Raw genomic sequence first — 23,923 nt, forward strand, 5'->3', positions numbered from 1 at the left:
CTCTAGCCTCATTTCCACCTGAATGATTGAGTGATACTACATTGAAATTATTTTGAACTGTATAAGAGAACTTACTTTACATTGGCTATGTTCCGATACCGAGTCAAGCGTTGTCTTCGATTCCGAAGTTTAAGGCAGAACGCTGTATTTAATGTAACTACGCTGACACAGTTGCGAAATGCACGTCTGATGAAGACAAAGCTATTGTCTTCCGGATGTCTACGTTAAGTTCTTTTATCTTCTTCTGAGCCTGTCTTAAAGACTTTTGGACATATGTGTCCCACAACCTTTGAGAAAGCTCCCAGATGTTTCAGAGGCCACCTGCTTCCAGCTTCTTTCCACCGAGGACGAAATGGTGCCGAGTTGATCTTAACAACTTTTTGGTTTGGGGGGGGGGTGTTCTGTTACGCCTCCTTCCTTTAAGCTCCTAAAAAAAATGCTTTTGGCATACGTTCATGCTCCATACGGAATAATTGTCGACGCACCGCAGCTGTCAACCTGTAAGTATTGCTCCTACACTTTGCCGATTTTAAGCAGTACCTGGTTATATGGATATGTGTCAGGTAGTCTAGCAAGCGTACGCCCAGTATGTGGCGTATACAGTTTTGATTCATATTAAAGCTAACAAGAAGATCAGAAAAAAAAAATTTTTTTAGATACAACATATCTTTTATGCAACTATTAATAATGTTTGTCTTCGAGTTCGGAGATAATGACAAGTGGAACTCTAAAAGCAGAATGTCAACATTGATTCAATATTCTTTGTTTCATAGATGAAGATTGCATTGGAAAAGAGGTTTATTGCGTCATCAAAACTAGATGTTCATTAGCAGACGGTGCGTAAAACTATAATTTATTATTCCTAAAGGTATTAAACTCTTTGAGTCATTGAATCAATAAAGCCTCACATTCGGAAATTCCCGAACGCGATTGTCATTTCAAAAATACGCGATAGTTCTTTCAAAACCAAAGTTGGATCTAGATTCTAGAACTAGATGTAGTTAAAAAAAATATTTATTTTTTTTAATTTGTATACTTTGAAAAAATTATGAAAGTCAAAAAAAGTTTCCCATTATGGCCAACGAGCTAGTCATTTTTTTCCAACAATATACATCAACTATACACATTTTATGGGGCCAGGTGGCTGAGGGGTCAAGCGCTTGGGATTTTGAATTTTGGAATTTTTAGGGCCCCCCCCCCCCAGAGTCTACCCATCTCTAATGGATACCAGACATTAGTTGTGAAAAGTAGAGGCGGTTGGCAGTTGTGCTGGTCACTTGACACCCTGCTCGTTAAATGTTGGCCAAAGTAACTGATGACCTTAACATCATCTGCCCTATAGACCGTATGGTTCTGAAAAGGGAACTTTACTTACGTTTATAAAGAGTCATAGGAAAATCCAGTGGCGTAGCTAGGTGGGGTTGGGGGGGGGAGAATTTGAAAATCCCCAGGGCTCCCACATTAAATATTAAATATTTTGCAACATGAAGGACCCCCCCCCCCCTACCAAGAGGTCAAGCCGCCGGGCCCCCAAATTATGGAAAATTCCTAGCTACGCCCCAGCGAAAATCATTAGAGTCGTTTTTGATATCCGTGTCCACCCAGGTTCCGCCTTGAATTTCTGACTTGAATGTCGGCATTGTAATAAAGAAAATAACTTAGTAAACGTTGAATGCAATAAAAGTTTGTGATGACCTACCGCGTTTATAGGTGACGTCCTAAACATATGGTCATAAAACTCGGCCACAAAGTGACAGAACCCGATGGACTTATCGTCTTGGCCTGTGGAGTTGTACAGGAACTTGAGGCGACCCCAGTAGCTGATTTCACTGATAGCCTTGATGAGTTCTGGAAGAGCAGACGTGATACTCTCCATTAAATAAAATCAGAACATGGTCACAAATTGTTCAGTAAGAAAAAAATCAACTTTTTTTTTCTTTTTTTTTAAAGACACTACCTCTTATATACCACTTATAATGCGATTAATTTTTCTCTTTATAACTAATGTTTGTTAGATTTAAAAAAAAAATCATCCCTATCCATCCCCCTTTTGAAAACAAAAATCCTGGGTAAGCGAATGTATAAATCAACTATAATTTATGATATTCTAATAATAGAACTTTAGATCTAGACTTGGAAGGCGGTGCGCAAAAGGCCTCTGACATAGAGGATCCTTGTATCCTATATCTGTCTCTGATGGTTTCAATAGTTAAGTAGTATGTCTTTGCTATTAAATAATATTTCTATTACTATTATTATATTTTTAGGTTAATCACTTTTCAATTGTTTATGATTTAATACTTATGAATTATGAGAACTTAAAAATTAAAAAAACAAAAAGCCCATAAAAGAGGCATATAAAGCCCAAAAAGGAGGTAAAGAAAAGAGGCCTAAGGCCCAATGATTCCTATGATGATAAAGCTAAAATTGAATAGAGCAAATTCTGAGGTTTCCTATTTTAAAAAAAAAAGAGAGTTTGTGAAACAGTTGTAGTCAAACATATCCTTAAGAAGTCCATTAAAGTTAATTGTTTGTCTTATATTTTTTGTATGTGTATAAATGCTCAATAAAAAAATCAGCTTAGAAACTCAATTGAAACCTCCCACGAGGCAGATGCAAGGTTTGATCAAGTACTCGCCTAATGCTCCGTTAATGCTTATGACGCCGACTCGTGTGGTGGTCGGGTAAGTTGTGGTCTTTAAAAAGATAAAATCCAGAGCGGTTCCTCCAACAGTCACAAGGGGCGTGTTCCAGAACTTGGCCTGAAAACAACATGGAAACGCTTATGGTGATCAGCGATACTAATAGACCTAAAAATTTTAATTACAGTGGTGATCAAAGACGTGGTCGTTTTCATTGTTGTCAGTATCATATTAGTCATCATCATAGTGGTCATTTTCATAATTGTCATTATCATAGCTGTCATTACAGTAGTAGTCATTGATATAGTGGCCATTATAAATTTCTCATTTTCATAGTGGTCATTAACTGAGCGGTCATAAAAACAGTGGTCTATATCATAGGGATTGTGGCTTACTTGATAGTGGTCATTTTATAGTAATAAATTATTATAGCGGTTATTTTCATAGTGGCCCTCATTAATTGGCAGTTAAACATAAACATATTGATCTTGATACACACTGCTCGATTGATTGCGAACCACAACCTGTTTGAACGTTTTCCTTTAAATTGGGAAGTGTGTCACCGCTGACATTTTCTTAAGTAAAACGTGAGGTAGTTTCTTCGGTAACATGAATTAAAACGAAACAAATAAAAATATCCTTTAGCCGAGTAGAAAGGGTTGGTTACTGAGGGACGTTTCTAATAAGACTCTATTCATGATCTCAGTGTCTTGACCACAGGGTCTAGGGCGACGAACGCTTCGCAGTTATTTTCTTCACTTAACCAGTGAATGTCAGGTGCCCAGATTCAAACTCAAAATCACTTGTTCCAAGGCCTTCGCCCTCCCCCACGGCCATCACGGTTCTTTTCTAAAAAAAAAAAAAAAAAAGGCTATATACTGATAATAATTCAATAAAATAAAACGCAGTTGTAGATTTGAACTTTAAACCACTTATTCCAAGGCCTTCGCCCACCCCCTCGGCCATCACGGCTCATTCTTAAGAGAAAAAAAAGATTTATATAGTGAAAAAAATTCAATATAACAATACGCAGATGTAGATTCAATCTGCTACAAGCACTGCTCGTCAATGCTGGTCAAACATGCATTTGTTTTTTTTTAAGATTCAATGTATTTAGTACTATTGTCATAAATTAAAGACGTTTCCTCAAAAGAGTAGATACTTACGTTGTACGCATTTTTGAATGCAAAAATAAAATTAATATCGTTTACAAATTATCTTCCGGTTTAGTGAACATTTTTAATTTCTAGTACGCTCTGTTTGTTTAGCAGCAGACGTGAAGTACGAAGCAGCCGAGAAAGTGCTTTACCTGTCGAGCCACTGGGGCGAAGGCATAGTCACACACGGGTCCAAAGAAGGCCACTGTCTTTAGTCTCTCCTCCAGCTGAATGGCCTTGTTCATGGCCTCAGCTATGTCACACATGGAGTCAGCGTAGAGAAGGGTCAAGCTGGACAATACAAGTAAGATCGTATTTATATTTCTGGTTACAAGATTTATGGACAAACGTATGTTGTTGCTTAATATAAGTCTTATTGAAATTTTGTCAAAATGTATATTTTCAAAAATGTTTAAGGAATATAGAAAAGTCAAGAGTTACGTTTTTAGACTATATCTTCAGGAAGTTCGTCTATCCATCCATCCATCCATCCATCATTCTAATCTAATATAATCTAGTCTAATCTAATCTATATATGTATATATTTATGTATCTATCTATGTATCTATATATCCATCTATGTATCTATGTATCTATCTATGTATCTATCTATGTATCTATCTATGTATCTATCTATCTATCTATCTATGTATCTATCTATTTATCTATCTATGTATCTATGTATCTATCTATATATCTATATCTATCTATCTATCTATCTATCTATCTATCTATCTATCTATCTATCTATTTATCTTACTATCAAATCTATCTTGTCTATCTATAAAAAAGTGTTTCTACCAACCTGTTAAAAGCCCATGGCCCCATCTGCAGAGCAACTTTGTCCACGGCGTATTCCAGGATCGGCGCCACTTTAGTCACCACATGCTGCATATTTCTGCTGAAGGGGAGGAGGACGCCTATGCGGATGTCTGGTTTCACAGTCGTCTCATTCGAAGACGGAAGTCCACGCCGCTGGGGCCTCGCTAACGTCGCATTGAATGCCGCATTCCCATTCTCGTCTGCATCATTCCACCAGCCATGTGGCCCCTCCTCACCGGCCACCACCCGGGTGTAGCTCCGGTGGTACAGGTAGACGCTTTTACCTTCAATCCTCGTCATCAACGCGCTCTCCAACACTGGATCCGATGTGGGCGACTCATTTCCGGATTTGAGATCTGCATCCGGTGAACCGGAAAGAGTATCCTTAACGTTTTGCACTTCCGCGCAGATGGCGAAGAAAATAGTCCACAAAAAGTAGTGCGCGTTCATCGTTTTCATTAGAGCGTCGTTTAATCTAAAATTTGTAGAATGTTTAACGCCTTCTCAATGAATCGAACATGGCATGGATGAAAGGTCTAGACGCAAAGATTGATTTATTTCTCTGTTACACGATGTCATTACCAATCGAAACAGATGTCAACGTTGTTTTATTGTTTTAAAAAATACCAACACATCGTTTCACATTGTTCACTGGAACACTTCACTATTACCGAAGACAAAGTATTTCGCAGGGAAGAAGGAGTGAGGTAAAACAAACGACATTATTTTAAAAGTGTAAAAACTATCAATTTCTACCTATTTTCACGATAAACTAAACCGATGACAATTGCCAGCTAAATAGAATTGAACAAAGCTATATTTTAAATAATATCCTAATGCGTGGTAGTCGCTCTTCGTATCACATTTCCTTTTTTACTGCTAGTCTAACGCCTCTCACATAGTGAAATTATGTTGCGCTATAAACTAGATAGGAATTAAGAACTATAATGCGAATTGTATTAATAAAATGCATATATAATTTGTATTAGAAAAGATACCAACAACTGAGCTAGATAGCCCTAAGAGTGAAACCCCAGGGCACACGACGTAGAGGAAGACCAAAAAGAACGCAGTGCACTAGATGAAGCCGAGAGGACAGGAAAGAGCTGGGAAGCCATTAAAGAAGTAGCAATAGACCGTGGAGAGTGGCGTGCCTTTACTAAGGCCATTTGTTCCATGAGGAGCTCAAAGGAAACATAATGATAATGATGTTGTATTGTAGAATGAATGTGCCAATATCATTATAAAATGTTTTTTTATCCCTTCCATTTGCAAACTTTCTCTCCCCTCTCCCATTTTTAAAGGACTCTTTCTGTCACAGTCCCCCACCCTCCCCCTAAAAAAATGAAATGAGAATGGTCATAACGGTAAGTGAGCACCCGAACCTGCTGTGAAGGAACAAAAAGAGATAGATGCCCTTGGTGATAGACGCGAGGGAATTACATCTACACATGCAGGCGCAAATGACGGCCATGACCTCAATATCTCCAACTCAAGCCCACCATGTCTTTACGTTCGATTCAAGTCTGTCAGAACAGGGCATGACACAAAACTAGGGCTAATACATACATGGGGTGAATAATACATGTATGGGGTAAATAATACATATATAGGGTAAAGACGTCTCGCTTTGAAGAGCTTATTATTTTGGCTAAGTGACAGAAAGCACGGTGATTTTGTTTGGGGGGGGGGGGGGAGGGAATGGGGGGGGGGGGGGGGGTTGATGAAGGGTTATATTGGGGGGGGGGGGCGGTTTCAGATTGATCACTGACCTACATTGTTTGAGGGAACACGATTTTCGTTTTTCTATTGTATTTTGTATATACTTAATCTACTAAAAGCAACTTCTCACTAACACAATGGCCTAACAAAATTACTCCTCATAACTATAAAGTGTGTGTAATGTTTAAACCATGACCCTCAATGTCAATATACAAAATAGTTTCCTACATTATGACATATTGCTTTTTACGGTAGTCTGTAAATAGATATAATCCAATTGAATGGCATCGAATAGTCTCTCTCTCTCTCTCTCTCTCTCTCTCTTTCTCTCTCTCTCTCTCTCTCTCCTTTATTTATCGAACGCTATCGTAGAGGGCATTGATGTCAACATAGTAATACTTGCGCTCATCCGTCTAACTGCAAACTCCCCCATCCATCCATTCATGTATACATATATCCGTCCATGTGTCCTTCCTTCCATTCAATCCGTCGATCCATCAAACCACTAATTCATTCATTCATACCTTTGTCCAATTATTCACTAATCTTATCACCAATACCGGATACAAAAAACAAAACAAAAATACTAGATATTTAGAGTTGTATGAAGTGTCACATAGCGTAGCCATGGTGTGTAGTGTAGTGTGTACCTTTTTTTAAAATGGCCTATAATTGTTGCCAAGGACAAACGCAGACGGCGAAAAGGAAATCTAAATCGACCACCTGCGGACTATCGTTATGCTTGCCTTAGATGTGGCAAAATATGAAGGTCACAGCTGGGGCTGCGCACCACGGGAAATACTGCACTCCTCACTAATCTTCGGACTCGAAGACAAGCGTTATTATTATGATTGTTGTACACCTTTATTTACCATTCATAATCACATTTTCTAAGCTGTTCCTTTTATAGAGCGTGTACATTTTTGTTCTCCGAAATGCAATAGTTATGAACTATTAGCTAATAAGCGAATACATGACTCAAGTTTTTTATATTTTTTTTTATTCTCTTATAGTTTGGGACCACATGAAAACATACGTAAAACAAATCTCAAACTTCATAATAGAAGACATTGGTTTGGTCAGCGCGGGTCAACCGGTACCCTAGTACAAGAAACCGAGCAAATGTCTGATTTAGTGGATCACCTCGTCTGGTACTTTCCTTCCTCTCCCCTCCCCCCCAGCCTGGGATACCAGAAAACGATGCCATCTGATAATACACTTATCCAGAGAGAAACAAGGGAAAATAAAGCAATATTTATAGGAGCCATTGTGCTCTGGATCATACTAAATAATCTTTTACGGCTGGACTCTTTATGGCGCTCTCCGGACAGAGGCGATCTAGGAAAGGCCATAGAGTATCCGGACAATAAGTATAATTTGATTTTGAACTTCAAACTAATAAAAGATGTTAAGCAAGCAAAATATAAAAAAATACTTAATACAAAAAGACACAGTTATACGATGTGTAATTATATAAATTAGTTTGGATCAGTCATGTAATTAAATTTTTTATAGATCTTGACCAATAACAATAAACCTTGTGAGATTAGAAATATTTTTAGAAATATTTTTAACCATTGTTTTGTGTTTAGCGCAGTTTCATGCTTTTAGCTTTCTCATTACGCTATGACTGGACCAAGTGGGAAAGTGTGTGTGTGGGGGGGGGGGGGGGAAGTTAGAAAGAGGGTTATCTGGGTTGATTTTACCGTAATAGGTTTTAAAAGATTTAATAAAAAATTAAAAGGTAACAACTTGAATTCGAAGCCGTGCCATACGTTTCCTCGGGCCGACGTGCTAACCACTCTGCTAATGAGATACTTATGAGTATAGACGCTTGTAGGGTTATATATTGTTTGTTTCAATTTAGATCGGTGACTATAAAGGGACTAATTCAGTTTCTTCCACCACTTCAGTCAAGTACTATTTCTTTATCTTTTTCGAGATACCAAAAATAATAATTTATTACCAAAAAGTAATTAACTAGTTGATTAATTTTTTTTTTATTGATTCTTGTGTTTTCAGGTAAAAGAAATATTTGTGTACACTTTCTGCTTCATTTGAAATTGGGTGTGGGAGAAATAACGTGTACAGACTGTTTACCAGACAGACAGACAGAGCGAGTTGATTATAAGCTTTGTAATAAGTCTAAGTTTTGGCCTTTGCGCTTATCACACACCGCCCTCGTAAACCTTCAGCCACTAATTAGGTGAAGTTCAACATTACAGGACATTTAGGACGCCCAAGTGAAGGTTTAACAAACCTGTTATGTTTGACGATTTCACATGCGCGTCCTTTATACGCGAACCAGTTCGATATATCCAACACCTCAGCAATATCACGTCACAATAATGTAAATCACTCCCACGATAGAACTGTTTATTGGCGGAATGGAAAGAACTCGAAGCGCATATCGTTATCTCTGCAGACAATTCCCAACTCTCAAGTCTGCACAGCTCGGGAAGGGTCATTACTGTCTGGGGGACAACTGTTGCGAACGAGGTTCTTTAAATCAACAGCTTTCAAGATAGGTGCACCTCGACATGGGAGCATTACGAGTCTACCGCAGGGCCTCTCAATCTGCGGACGAGTTTAAGTAGGACTATAAAAAACACCAGTTTTATTAACTGTAAAATGTTTTACATGTTTCGGATCAGAGTTAAGATATTATACTCCCTAGCCCATGCGAGGAGGTTATAAGAAAAAAGGTTTGAGAATCAAAAATTTCTGGTTTGAAGCAGAATGTCATGGCAACGACCTTCGTCGGTGCCGTTTTTGGCACCGTGGTCATTTTAGAGACGTCATTTTGGCGACGTGGTTATTTTAATGGTGTCATTTTAGTGTCGTGGTCATTTTAGAGACGTCGTTTTAGTGCCGTGGTCATTTTAGAGACGTCGTTTTAGTGACGTGGTCATTTTAGAGACGTCGTTTTAGTGCCGTGGTCATTTTAGAGACGTCGTTTTAGTGACGTGGTCATTTTAGAGACGTCGTTTTAGTGCCTTGGTCACTTTAGAGACGTCGTTTTAGTGTCGTGGTCATTTTAGAGACGTCGTTTTAGTGACGTGGTCATTTTTGAGACGTCGTTATAGTTGCCTTGGTCACTTTAGAGACGTCGTTTTAGTGATGTGGTCATTTTAGAGACGTCGTTTTAGTACCGTGGTCATGTTAGCAGCGGCGTTTTAGTACCGTGGTCATGTTAGCAGCGGCGTTTTTACGCTGAATTTATTTTTTAAACATTAGGTGCTTTAGACACATTATAAAATATGTTCATTTTAATTCGCATTTCAAAAAAAAAAAAATGAAACATATACATGATTTTTTATGTGTGTTTGTGTTCAGATATTTATTTTTATTTTTTTGCAAAGGGGAAGAGGAGAACAATAGTTTTATTTTGCCCTTTAGATTTCGGTTTTAAGTTAGTAGTGTTATTATTTTATATTACTTAACATCATACTATTACAGGACATTCTGTATGGCGATCGAATACAAGGCAGGAGAGCCGCTGGTCGCCCACTTTTACGTTATACGGATGTATGCAAACGCGACATGAAGCTCTTCAAAATCGACTCTAGCAGCTGGGAAGAGGTGGCACTGGATAGATCCACATGGAGAGAGAGCAGAAAGGAAGGGTCTCGGGTTGCAGATGCCATACACAACAGAAGCAGAAAGAAGGGTGAAAATGCAACGGCGCCTGGTGATTATATATTCCCAACCTGCGATCGCAGCTGTGTATCAAGGATTGGTCTCTTTAGTCACACAAGAAGTTGCAAAGGGAAAAGATCGTCTCTCGAGACGTAAGATGCCACAGAATATAATATTGCTTATTAACTCATGTTATATATGTATATGTGTGTGTTTAAGTTTGTTATCAGTTAATTTAATAAGCCTAAAAATTTTAGCTTTGGCTAAACTCGAGGTTCCCGTGTTAGTAAAAGAAACTTTTAATTAGTGGGCCACTACGTCACAGTAGTTAAGCGTTAGAGACGGCATGGTTTCTTCAAGACAATTACAAAGCGTCAAGTGTTTTTTTTTAACTGCTTTTATAAATAGGGCAACTACTGGGCTTACTTGTCAACAAATACGATCCATACTGAGACTACTCTCTTATATTACGGTCCAGGTATCTGGCAGTGTTTTGAAGTGGTTAGCCTGTCTCCGAGTCGGGTGTCGAACACGAGATGCCTAGATAGGTGGCCAAGCCGCTTTGATAACTAGAAATATTACTTTAAAAGTCTGTGCATAGACACGTTCTCTACAAATTAATTAAAAGTAAAATTAATAATTTAGATTAATAAAGCTAACAGAATGAAAGGCATATAATACTGAACATTTCTTGATCCACGCCTTGTAACGCAAATGTCTCTATTCCTTTCTTTGACCACATCCGGGCATTCGCCAACAAAAAATGTTTACTGTTGACGACAAAAATGTTGAACTTAAAACTTTGATGAAATCTTGCCGTGCTGAAATATTTGCATTGCCATCCAAGGCTAACATTATTATACCATTAGCTCTCCGGCAATGATTACATTTCAAATGTAATTAAACCTTATACTTTAAAAAAGAAATAATTACATCATCGAGAGGAAAAAAAAAACAAATCCCTCATAATTCATTATTCTAATTCAGTCTTGCAATTAGCAGAGCCAGCAGCTATTCATTAAGTCACAGATTGTTTGCGAAAGATTCATGAGAGATGTGAGTCAATGGTGTTACATACAAAGATACTCATCACAAACGAAGAGATTAGTGACATGATTAGTACAGCGATTGGACCCCACGATCACCCGCTAACTACTGTCAAAATACGCAAACTAAATTCTATGACCATATTGCAAGGTCTTCAGGACTCGCAAAGACCTTCCTTCACGGAACAGTACCAAGAAAAAGAAGAAGAGTCAGCCAGAAAAAGCGATGAGAAGACAACAGAAAAGAATGGACGGGCCTGCCATTGAAAGACGTTCTATCTAAGGCAAAAAGACAAAGAGGAATGGAGAAAGACGGTCCAACAGACTAAGGGATAGGTGAAGGTGAGTGAATGTTCTAAGTTTAAGTACAGTTTGGGAAATTCTTTTTAGAAAAGAAATAATTTGGTCCTAACTCTAACATCCTGCAGAAGTGCAGGGGATGAAGGCGAGGCCATCGTGACTGCAGGCCGAATCGTATACTACAAGACTGGGCAATCTCTTAGCCTGTATTGAGAAGACAAGTGACAAAATGTGTTTTCTTAATGTTGGAGGTGACAGACATTGGCATGGTCTTAATGAATTTATTATATTGTATTTCGATATCGAAATGTTTAATTTTATTCAAATGATCCAATAGAGAACAGTCGTCATTATAAGGAGACCTATACCTGTCAAGTACCTGGGCTTCTATAACAAATGCACTGCATTATTGAATATATCGTATCGTGATCATACACCTAGTAGCATTGATGGACCTATTATAGTGATTTTGTTAGATCAGGAGTGGCCAAACGTTTGCTTCTTTGCGACAATTTTTACAAAACTTTTTTCAACTCACTGTGTCTGTCTGTATGGTAAATAGTTTGCACACGTTATTTCTCCGACACCCATCTAGGATTAAGCTGAAATTTCGCACAATAATCTCTGTTACCTGACAAATACAAGAATCAATTTAAAAAAAAAATAGTTAATTAAATATTGGTTATTAATTATTTGGTTTTGTTTCTCGAACTAGGGAAAGAAATTTTACTTGACTGAAGTGGTGTTATCATCTGTGTTAGTCCCCTATATAAGTCGGCGCTTTAAATTGTAGTAAACAAAATATATCTATACAATCTTCTTTGGTCATAAGCACCTCACTAGCAGAGTGGTTAGCACGTCTGACGAGGAGGCGTGAGCTATGAGTTCGTATTCAGGTCCCCACCCCCACCCCTTTTTTTTTTTTTGTAAATGCTTTTAAAATCCAAGATACGGTAAAGGCCACCCAGATATCCCTTTCTTTCTTTCAACCCCCCTTCCCCCCCCCCCCCCTTTTCATTTTCCCAACTAATCTAGATAAGTGATAGGATCATAGCGTATTGAAAAAGCTGAATGCATGAAATAGCGCTAAAAACAAAACAATTGGTAAAAATATTATTAATCGCTCAGTTATATTGTTCTTGGTCTGTATCTTTTACAAATACCTTACCATGACTGATCCAAACTAATGGATACACACTTCCTATAATTGTTAGTTTTTTTCTTGAAGTAATTTTTACGTTTTACTCGTGATTTCTCGTCTAATTCAGATGCGCCACTTAACATTGTATAACGCTCAGTTCTTTAAGGTACAGTCATGTATATATATATATACATATTATCAATGGTAAAAAAAATAGATAAACTAGCTAAGTCTCTCTTTGATAACAATATTTATTAATATGACTAATAAAAATAGTAATATATTAACACACAGAGGGCCCCTGCATTTTGCGTAGTATTTAATAATTTAATGTAAAAATTCTTATTAGGGGGCCCCCATCAAGTGGAGGCCAGGGGGATTTTCAAATTCTCCCCCCTCCTACCCCACCTTAACTACGCCATTGAGCCTTAGTTTAAAAAAAAAACGTCTTTCTTTATGGTAGAATTTTTGAATTTCAGTATCTTTCTTATTTCTAGTACCAGTACAAGACGAATTCAATCGAAAACTGATCAATGCGAGCAGAAGAGATACTTAAGATAAGACTTTTTACTACAAATGACCAGATAATACACAGACAGGGGAGCGAGTGGGAACCACAGCAGGGAAAGAACTCTGGCACACTGTCGGAGATAAAAGCCGAAGTACAATAAATCTTGGGGAATCATAGCAGAACCAAGAGATCTATGTGTTCTTTAATATTTAATGTTACTGGGCGGTTATACTTATTGTCCCACCTAAATACAAAATTGTTTATGTCAGTGATGCCCAAAATACGGCCCGCGGGCCACATCCGGCCCGCGAAGTTATTCCATCCGGCCCGCAGAAACGACGGCACAAAGTGTAGAATATCCCCTCTCCAAAGGGTTGATAAAGTTATTTTTACCTACGTTAGGGCCCTAACTTTTTCTCTGATGGATTGGTACCATGACCTTTAACATTGTGTTTATAAAATGGGACTAAGTGTATAATCTAACAGGAAAAGTGAAAGGATCTTTACTTTTTTGTGGAGCATGATAATAAACCAATGTATTTGATTTGTAAAGAAAGTGTGGCTGTTTAAAAAACAAACAAATAAATATGGCAGCATTCTTGATTTGAGCCGCGAATAAAATATTGTTAAACTTCGCCTAGAGATATAAGGATTGAATAGTTGCCAAAAAGAGATAAGAAAATAAGTCGGTGGTTAAACTGGATAGAATGTTGCTCCCATTGTAAGTAGAGAATTGAAGCCATTTTTCCGAAGGCTAGAAAAGAAGACAAACTTCAAACATCTCACTAATTACTGTAAGTGCTAGATCCGCGGGTTTCTAATAAAATAGTTTTAGTTCCATTTCATTACGTTTTTGTATCTTTTCGGTCATGTGGCCCGCGACACGAGTGTCGGAAATTAAAATGGCCCTCAGGTCGAATTAGGCTGGGCATCACTGGTTTATGTAGTGACCTACTTAGAAAAACAAACACGTTTCTGTAGTGAACCACAACTGTAAACAAAACAAAGCAACAACAAGGAAAATACAAAAAAAAACAACAACAACAACAAAACTTATATTAATTAATTTGGGTCAGACGTGTAATTAATTTGTAATAGATCTAGACTATTCTAGACTAACAATAAACCTTTATAAAAATAAAAAAAAAAATTGCGAACTCATAGCTAACGCCTTTTTAGGCTTCTAAAGCCAACACGATAACCACTCTGCTAGTGGAGAATTTAAATACATGTAAGATTGTATAGTTATTTAATCTCTTGGTTAAATTGTTCAGGTTTGTGTTCACTAAGACTCCGACGACGACCTACAAAGGGGGACTATTTCTGCATATACCACCACTCAGTCAATTACAATTTCTTCCCCTGTTCGAGATACCAAGTAATTGTTACCAATAGTTAAGCTCGCGTCAGATGTTAATGAATGGTATATGATGCTTTTTTACTTTTTGTGCGTCATTATATCTTAATAATTTTGTAATTTTTATTCTACCTTTCTAGTTTTCTAATATTTCCTGATTTAATATTCTTAAATAATTACACTTTAGTAATGCAACACTCTCGCCATAAATTACAATGTATCTTGTGCCTTCATATTTAGCTCTAGAACCATGGAGTTGTAATAATTAGGTGACCATACCATTCACACAATGTAAACCCCCTATATGCAGACGTATGAAGTTTTTGTCATCATTTCATAGGTCATAAAATATTAAAATCACCCCTGTTGTCAGACTTTAGCCTTAGTCCTGTGTGGCCAGCACAAAGACCTAAAGATTTTACATTTTCCAGGTAACACACGGATAACCCATTCCCAGCTGAACGAAGCCAAAGTCAACAATCTCTAAACAAAATCGAAATGGTAACGAAATGAATAGAGATCGTGAATGTTTAGATTTCATTCGTGTTTACAAACAAGTCTATCTTTTTTATGAATCGTCGATGTTTATTTAACTGATGTCTGTTTTATTTTTCCATCACCAAATGAATGTAAGATCTCTACCAAAAGTATTCGAACTGGCACGTAGCATAAAGCAGCTGTTGTATTAAGTTTATTTTTAGTTTTCTGCAATCATCTCCAGAGAAAGATCACTGTTATTTTTTGACGGGTTCTTGGAACAAGCATGCTTTCTTTGGAATAGAAGCGGGCAAGTTAATTCCATATAAGAAGCGAGATTGATTGTTTCTAGTTGATAAATATAGTAAGAGGTAGATAACAAGTTTTGGAAAGGACTGGGAAAGTCAGTTGTAATTATGAGCATCAACGAAGAGAGCTAACTTGTTTAATCGTGTGTGTATTTTATTAAAGTGAATCCTAATTCCAGAATTTAAAGCTCTGTATTTATTATCGAGATGTCTTCGTTGTTTGAATTTATAGTTTACATTGAAATCTACGTCATAACGATATTATTTTGAATTCTCATTACTTGTTTAAAAATAGAAATCTAAACTAAATGATAACATTTGAAACGCATTGTCTGATCAGCACAATCTCATCGTAACATCAAGACATCATCACATCTAGCACTCAAATAGAAATTATCGTTACAGTGACATTATCTGTGTTGTTAAAGTCACATTATCCAGATTCTCTATTGATTGTTGCCCCTAGCCCTAGTCCCCAGGCTTAGCTAGAACCTCAAGAATCTTTCGCCCTTTCCACACCAAGAATGGAGAAGCGAATGTCCAGAAATCTCCAGGGTAGAGTCATTGTTAACTGATTTCCACCCCCTCCACACAACAATACCCCCCCCCTTTTTTTCCCTTTATTCTCCTGTTTCTTTTTTTTTTATCTCTATTGTTTGGCTTTGACAATTTTTGATTCTGCCGTATTTCGTGTAGTTTGAAATTTAAGTGTATCCCATTTTTAGAGTCCTGGTGATAGACTGCAAATCAGGCGTGGTAACTATTTCTTTGAGACATGAGAAAACAGAAAACTGAAGTGAACGGCGATTTGAAATGTTAATAGGATGAAGTTTATTTTAGACTTTTCGGAGAAAGTTGACAAGAGACTTGCATCATGCTAAAGTTCACTTGGCGAATTTACTTTTGCTACGATATACAAGACAGAAAACATCAGAAAAAGGTTATAACAGGAAACCAATGGACCTCATTCACAAATTGTAAACAAACAACACTTAGCCACGTGATTCTATATATCTTCTATACAAGTTATGTAATCCATAGTGGCTGTCACATGATACGTATTTTTCATTGTTTTGTCAATATTATGACGTGGCTAAATGTGTTTATTTACGATTGTTGAATGAGGTCCATTGTGTAGAAAATGGAGAGTTATTGATAAAAGGCAGATTACATATGTTGAGAGGCATCGCTAGGGATGGCGTCAACCAGGGCGTTTAGCCAATGGTGTCACCTCAGCCACTAATTAAAATTTTTCCAAAATAAAATGTATAAATTAAAAGAATCATTATAATTATATGTCAACTTTTCGGTATTTGATTAACGCCAATTCCTTTAAAAAAAAACAATTATAGACCAAAATATGTTTTTCCAGTTTTGTCTCACTTCTTAATGGGTATAACTTAACACTTCGCCCTCCATTTGCAACACTTATAACGAAAGTTAATAAAGGCAATAGCTTGCTGACATATACTTATGTATAGAAATACCTCATTCGTAGATGGTTTATGTTAACTTTGTATATCTTCCTCTTCCCATTCTCTGATCAAGTTGAAACTCTGTTATAGTTATTTTAGTCCCAGATAGAAATCAAAACCGTTTGACTAATCTTGATGAAACTTAGTATAAATGTTACTTAGATCTTAGCGTAGATTGTATATCTAGTGTCCCTCTCACAGGCGGGGGCCCAAAATAAAAAGTAGGTAAATTTATATATATTAAAGAACGAACTTATTAGAAAATCGGGTAAACCCGTTTGTACAGTACTTTATATTTGATATGAGTATGTCGGCAAAACGGTTAAACCCTGACCGCAGTTCCTCGTGGTGGAGGCTGTCCAGGCATGAGCAAGCTATTATAGCATAGGGCAGGAAAGGCCACTGTCCTGTTGGCTCACATTTCTCACGGCTATGGCCAAATTTTGACTCATGGTGCCCCGCTGCGGGGAAGAAGAACAGTGTCTCATATTCTTTTTGACTGCCCCAGCCTTGTTGGTCTCCGTCTCGATAGTTCTGGGAAACCAAAAATTCTCGACCTGTATGGTGACATGTATGCACTACGCAGAACATGAGGGTTTCTGTCCCGGACTTTTGCAAGAGAGGATTTGAGCGTCTCAAGCCCTCACTCAAAAAGAGTTTGAGGATGATGATAAAATCCAATACCCAAAGAACAGCAGGCTGCGGGATATATATGGCTAGTTTTGTCTCAATGACATATTTACAGCGTTTTTTTTTTGTTTCATATTATCAAAGCATATAAAGCGGCAGGGGAAAAAATATAACATGACATTTAGAATTTATAATAAAAATATTAATTTAATGTATATAGCGCTATTCACACAAAAAGTGTGGCCTCAAGGCGTTATAAAAACACGAGAGTCATAATCACGAGTGTTCAAATGACTAATTTAAAAAAGGTTTTTACAAACCTTATATTAACTGACTCTGTCTGTCTGTTTGTCTGTCTGGGTGGATTTTTTTACGCTTTTTTTTTATTCCTCCCACTTCCTGTTCTCGGATCAAGTTTAAATTTCGCACCACTATTCATAGTCGATGACAACTGATAACACATAATTCTATTTAAAAAAAAATTAACCGTTTAGTTAATCATTTTTTAAAAAAAGTTCCCCTATAAGACCTTGAGATCTATGGGCCTGGTGATGTAAAAGACATCTGCTTCTGTTGCCCACGGTTAACGAGGATGTCATGTGGCACTTTTACCCGATTAATGTCAGGTATCCTTTAGAAATGGGTAGACTCGGAGGCTCAAATAGATCAGTAAATAAATAATTCCAGCCTTAACCAGGATTCGAACCCGGGACGCCCGGTTCAGAAGTCAAGCCGCAGCGCACCCCAGTTATTCATTTAGAGGTCAATAATGAATTTTGTCTTCTGAAGAAAACGGGGATATAAAATATACGTTGTTTTTGTCTAAGTTATATATTTTTGCTTGTTTTATCTTTTATTTTGCTCTTTTGGTTATTAAAAAAAAATGATGATCGCCATCTGTGAAGAATTTCTGATAATAACTTTAAAAAATGGGCGCACTTCGACAATAAATAAATGTGCAGGGTTAAGTTCTCCACCGAGGATGGTAGTGGGAGAAATCCCGTTTACAGTAAAGTGGTCGAGAAGCTACATATGAAGGAGGCTCGAGCAGAGTTGTGTTTGTTGATCGCCTAAAGGCAGCACGGAAAGCCTTCTCCCAGATACGCCCTTCCCCCACTGGTCCACAAATGAGATTGGACCATAGATTTATGGCTGTACTATAAGTATGAAAGAAGCGCTCTTTAAAATCTATAATTATTATTTACAACAGACAGACAGTGAGTTGATACTTAGTAAAAAAAAACAAGCAACTTTATACGTGTTGTTATTCTAATCAGAATAAAAAAATGGTTGACTGTAATGTAGCTCTTGTTGCTTCGGTTAACTCTCTATTGTTTTGTCTATATTAATAATAATAAAATTAACACATAATACATATATTCTAGTCAACCAAGGCAATAGCTATCCCCACAAATAATCGCTCAGTTCAGTGGCAAGGGCAAGTAATCGCTACAAGAAGTCACACGGAGTTGTCTCAATAGTTGATATAATTTATCGGTGGGAAATAGTAGATACAGGGGTGGAGACAGTTGCCATTTGTCAAATCCTCCTCCTTTTCCCTCCCCATCCAACGCCGACCTTGCCTTCTTCCTCCGCAAGACATATTTCTTTCCGGTACATACCAACATCTTAACTGGCATCAACTATTCCTGCACGGCTAGGATAGTGACCGGAATATACCAACAACTTAACTGGCATCAACTATTCCTGCACGACCAGGATAGTGACGATAAAAAATGGAACATTTTAAAGTAAAAAAAAAATAATTTTAAATTCAAATTTTGTCTATGGTTGAAGAGGGACAGGACTAGAGCTTTAACTCATAACAACAGCTACTACATTATTTATAAAAGCTGTTATAGTAAACTATATAGTAGAGTAACGTATGCAGAATAGAAAAGTAAAAGTATAGTAAAGTATATTAGTAAAAATAGTAACGTATATAGTAGAGTATATAGTATAGTAACATCTATATTAACGTAAATAGTAAAGTATATAGTGAGGTAAAGTATAAAGTATATAATGGGCAGGACACGTCTGCAGAATAGAAGACCACCGCATCCCTAAACGACTCTTGTATGGTCAACTAAGCGAAGGTAAGCGCTCGCAAGGTGGTCAAAGAAAGCGCTTCAGGGACACCCTCAAAGCTTCTCTGAAGGCGTTCAGCATAGACACAGCCACCTGGGAGACAGAGGCACACGGCAGAGCATCATGGCTTCGAGCTGTGAAAACTGACGTACAGGTTGCTGAGGAAAAAATAACAACGCTGGCAGAAGTAAAACGCCAGAGAAGAAAAGCAAGGCCCACGACACTAGCTCCAGCTGGAATAATCTACCCAGTGTGAGGCCGAACATTCCGGGCTCACATTGGTTTCACCAGCCACATGAGGAGGCATAAAACCCCAGTGCAAAGCTCTCAGCCCCCTGGATGACAAAGTGGTCATCATCGAACCACGATGGACAAACTATATAGTAAAGTATATAGTAAAGTAATGTATAAAGTATAGTACAGTATATAGTAAAGTAAAGTATAAATAATAATGAAGTAATAGTAAAGTAACGTATATAGTAAAGTATGTAGAAATAAAATGTATATAGTCAAATTAGGTATAAAGTAAGGTTAAGTGTATAGTATAGTAAAGAGCAGTGTCAAGCAGTAAACACGTGCTCCTTAGTAGGTTCTACATTACTCATGGATTTACATGTAATAGTGTTCTTGATACCTGCTTTAAGCAATAGCCAATTAGTTTAGCGATTGGTTGTTAATAAGTAAAAAAAAAAGAATTTATATAGAAAAAGGATTATATATATATATATATATATATATATATATATATATATATATATATATATGAGAACTTAATTTAGAAAAAGGGGAAATAATTATCTTGGTGTATTGAAAAATGTATCATACTGATGCAATTTGTAACAGACAAGACAATCAGTGGAGATAAAGCTTGCAGTATTAAGAGATATGACAGTCATATAGCAGCAATATTAAAAATACTTATCGTAGATATTATTGTCTGCTTTTTTTTTTCTTTTGGTAATCGGGAAAGTTATCTTAAAGTGTTATGAAATGTATATAGTGCTAAATATAGAGAGAGTTAAAAAGAAACATTTGTCCAGAGTGAAAGCGTCCTCGGATGTGTCCGGGGCTTGCAGTCAGACACACAAACAGAAACACCACATCACTTAAATCAGTTTCTTTGAATCCATACACGAACTTAATGTACAACACTTACACACGTACCCACTAAAACACACACACATACAATTGTACACCTTTCATACCATAATAGAAAGATGCTTTACACTATTGGTCAGATAATTGTATTGATCGAATGGGTCCTAACACACACAAACACACACACACACACACTTCCCTCACAAAGTCTCACTAACAAACAAGCAGTCCTCTAGAATAGTATTGATGTATAGATATTAAATCTGTTTACTTGACACCCAGACTAGAGACTTTTTGTGTGTGTATATCTTCCAGTTGGATCGCCTTACTTGCCACCCTCCACCCCCCACACCAATCTAGTAGCCAAACTAGAAATCAATGTTCGTACATCATACTTGCTCTCATTTCGATTATTTAACTTTAAGCTCAGGCTGTATCCCTCACATTTTAATCGAATCTAGGAAATTTTGGAAATTTTAGGCACCAGTAATTTGGGCACCGGTTATTTAGTAACCGGAAAATCGGCATGCAGACATTTTGGCACTTAAAAAAGTAGCCACCGATAAATCGGATACCTTATGACTCATGAAAAGGCAGTTAAACATTGTTATAATTGGTATTTTTAAATAAAACACCATCATAGCATGGATCAAAAGTACTTTTATAATTTTTTTAAGTATCATCAAAATTAGGGTCGCTATGAAAAAGCTTCTTATTTTCAGGTGGCTAATTTTGCGCCTTGTCAAAAAGTGCCCAGTTTACCGTTGTCTAAAATTCTGGGTGTCTAATTTCCGGTTGCCAATGTCCAATGCAATATTGCCAGTCCCTAATTTTCCAGACACTGTTTTAATCAGACGATATAATATAATTACATGCTAAAATATTTCAACCAGACATTTTGGGATTTTTATTATCATTATTATTAATTTAAATTTTAGGAAATATGAGTATTATGTGTTATATTTTTATTTCAGCTTTGGAATTATGTCATCAGAATACAATTTATACGTGAAATTAGTCAGCCATTTTTATATAAATCTTTTTTAGTCTCGTGGAATAGATTCTTGACTTAATGAAAAGCCACAAGTACGTAATCCTTAGTTCTGCTATAAGTAGAGCTATTCTTTGAGATTTTCTTAAAATATATACTCTTAACAGAAGTGAAGTCTGTGCAGGTTATTGTGATGTTAGGCAAGATAATCTGTTTAATGCTTATGGGGAAAGTGTAAATTTTGTACTAGACGCGCTGTTGGGAGAATGCAATCTGTGCACTAGAGGTTGCTTTTGGATAAATTACTATTTCATCTAACGTCATTTAAAAGACCAAAGGGGAAATAATTTAGCATTTTCAAAAAGCATCTTTTTAGCAGAGGACATTCAAGCCTCTGAGGGGTTACGGTAGTTTCAACACTGGTGAAAGCGTTACATTAACTCTCTTTCTCCTAACTGACGATACCAGCGTTGATTCGACCAGAATGTGGTAAATAATTACGGAGAGAAAGAGTTAAAAGTCTGTCTGATCGTGCTGATGGATCGTCCAGTCGTTTTGATGGTTCTGGGTTGATACCCTTGCCGCTGCAATCCTTTTGGGAAATTGGGACTCGGATGATGACTGTCTTTAAATCCTTTCTTTAAATCTGAAGGAACATCAATAACATGTAAGACATTGTTTATATATCAATGAAATGTGCCAGAACGCAGGAGTACAAAAGCCTTAACTCTTTCTCTCCTAACTGACAATACCAGCGTTGATTCGACTAGAATGTGGTAAATAATTACGGAGAGAAAGAGTTAAAAGTCTGTCTGATCGTGTTGATGGATCGTCCAGTCATTTTGATGGTCCTGGGTTCATACCCTTGCCTCTGCAATCCTTTTGGGAAATTGGGACTCGGATGATGACTGTCTTTAAATCTTTTCTTTAAATCTGAAGGAACATTAATAACATGTAAGACATTGTTTATATATCAATGAAATGTGCCAGAACGCAGGAGTACAAAAGCCTTAAAACTCAAAAACAGCATTTGCATAGAAGCAGGCCAACAGTTCAATCTTCACGAAACTCAAAGCCAGACACTAGAACTAGAACCGCCTTAAACTTAATAAAAATGCAAAATAAAAAGAAAGTGAACATCGAATCCAAAGAAACAGAAAATAAGTCCTGAAGTGTTCGAAAGACAAAAAGAGAAAATCGAATGGACCCGTTGACAGGTCAGCGAGAAGTTGCGCGGCCAATATATCGCTTAGAATTGGACATTTACATTTGGCTTTCGGTGTTTGCCGACTGGACACTTTAGACACTGCTGCTAAAGAGTTCAAGGCTCTGGCTAACACAATTCGCTGGATGTTAAAACGGTGGAATTTAATGAAAGAAAGATTCGATCGAATGTGTCAACTTAAACTTTTTGCTTAGCTTGAAGGGTACGCATGTAAGTATGGATGTATGTTTAGTTTGGTGGCTGAGGGGGTACAGCGCTAAGCTGTCACACCACAGATTATGGTAGAATCTGAATTCGCTAATTGAAAAGCGCGTCCCAGGCTTTGGTTGTAGTTGTTAAATACATTGCATGTTACAGACATCTTATGCATTATTAAAACACTTTTAAATAGACCCAACGTAATTATTTTTAATACTACAATGCACTAGAAAAGTATTGAGTACATAGTACATAGTGAACACTAATTTGCTTCGTCTGTGAGGCGCGGTGACTTAGCGTTAAAGCGATTGGCTTACGAACCGTGGGTCCCGATTTCGAATCTTGGTGAAGATTTGAATATTTAATTTCGGGATCTTTGGGTGCCTCTGAGTCTACCCAGCTCTAATGGGTACCTGACATTAGTTGGGGAAAAGTAAAGGCTACTAGTCATTATGGTGGCCACATGACACTCTCAAACGACCTTTACATCATCAGTCCTAGAGATCGCAAGGTCTGAAAGGGAAACTTTTTACCTTAGCTGTTCAACGATCTTGTAACATGTAACGTTTCTTGTGACTACTAAGTACTGTTTTTGGAGAGGCATTTCATAATAAGTAAAATTCCCCTTTTAGACCTTGTGATCTATAGGGCAGACAATACATAGGTCATATGTTTCTGTTGCCCATGGTTAAGTATAAATAATAGGAGTCAGTAATATCAATATTGTTACATTCGCCTTTTACTATTCATGATGACTTTAATTCTATTCCCATTATGTACTATGTTAATTCTACTTCTTTAAATAGATTATTCAATGACCTAATTATAAACTAACTAGAAAGTACACATTTCTGTTTACAAGTCTGTACTTTACGTTTAGGAAAAAAAAAAAAGACATGTACTGGCAAACTTAAAAATAGGAACAGATGTAACACTGCCTTTATGTTAATGTGTAATTAATTGGGCGGAGTTTACTGAATTTTTTTTTCTAATAGAAAATGTGTGCATTTTTGTTTTAAATTGAATACTGCTAGAAAAATAAAATATCCCATCAATTATATGACAAAAATCGCCAATTTCCAAGACGTCTTAATCA

General features: G+C 37.0%; 2 protein-coding genes across 2 annotated transcripts in view; both read right to left on the reverse strand.

The window, feature by feature from the left end:
* The window catches only part of LOC106067685 (atrial natriuretic peptide receptor 1-like), a 486,432-nt gene extending 484,603 nt beyond the window's left edge, over positions 1 to 1,829 (reverse strand). The window contains exon 1 of the mRNA XM_056016970.1: positions 1,700 to 1,829. Coding sequence (XP_055872945.1) covers positions 1,700 to 1,726 — 27 coding nt within the window. The 5' untranslated portion in view covers positions 1,727 to 1,829. The remainder of the gene's footprint in view (positions 1 to 1,699) is intronic.
* Positions 1,830 to 2,588: 759 nt separating this feature from the next.
* The window catches only part of LOC129924013 (atrial natriuretic peptide receptor 3-like), a 78,570-nt gene continuing 57,235 nt past the window's right edge, over positions 2,589 to 23,923 (reverse strand). Inside the window, exons 2-4 of the mRNA XM_056017603.1 lie at positions 4,605 to 5,285; positions 3,952 to 4,090; positions 2,589 to 2,762 (exon numbers count right to left, since the gene is read on the reverse strand). Coding sequence (XP_055873578.1) covers positions 2,589 to 2,762; positions 3,952 to 4,090; positions 4,605 to 5,080 — 789 coding nt within the window. The 5' untranslated portion in view covers positions 5,081 to 5,285. The remainder of the gene's footprint in view (positions 2,763 to 3,951; positions 4,091 to 4,604; positions 5,286 to 23,923) is intronic.

Source organism: Biomphalaria glabrata, chromosome 18 (assembly GCF_947242115.1).
Source record: "Biomphalaria glabrata chromosome 18, xgBioGlab47.1, whole genome shotgun sequence".
Classification (NCBI taxonomy): domain Eukaryota; kingdom Metazoa; phylum Mollusca; class Gastropoda; family Planorbidae; genus Biomphalaria; species Biomphalaria glabrata.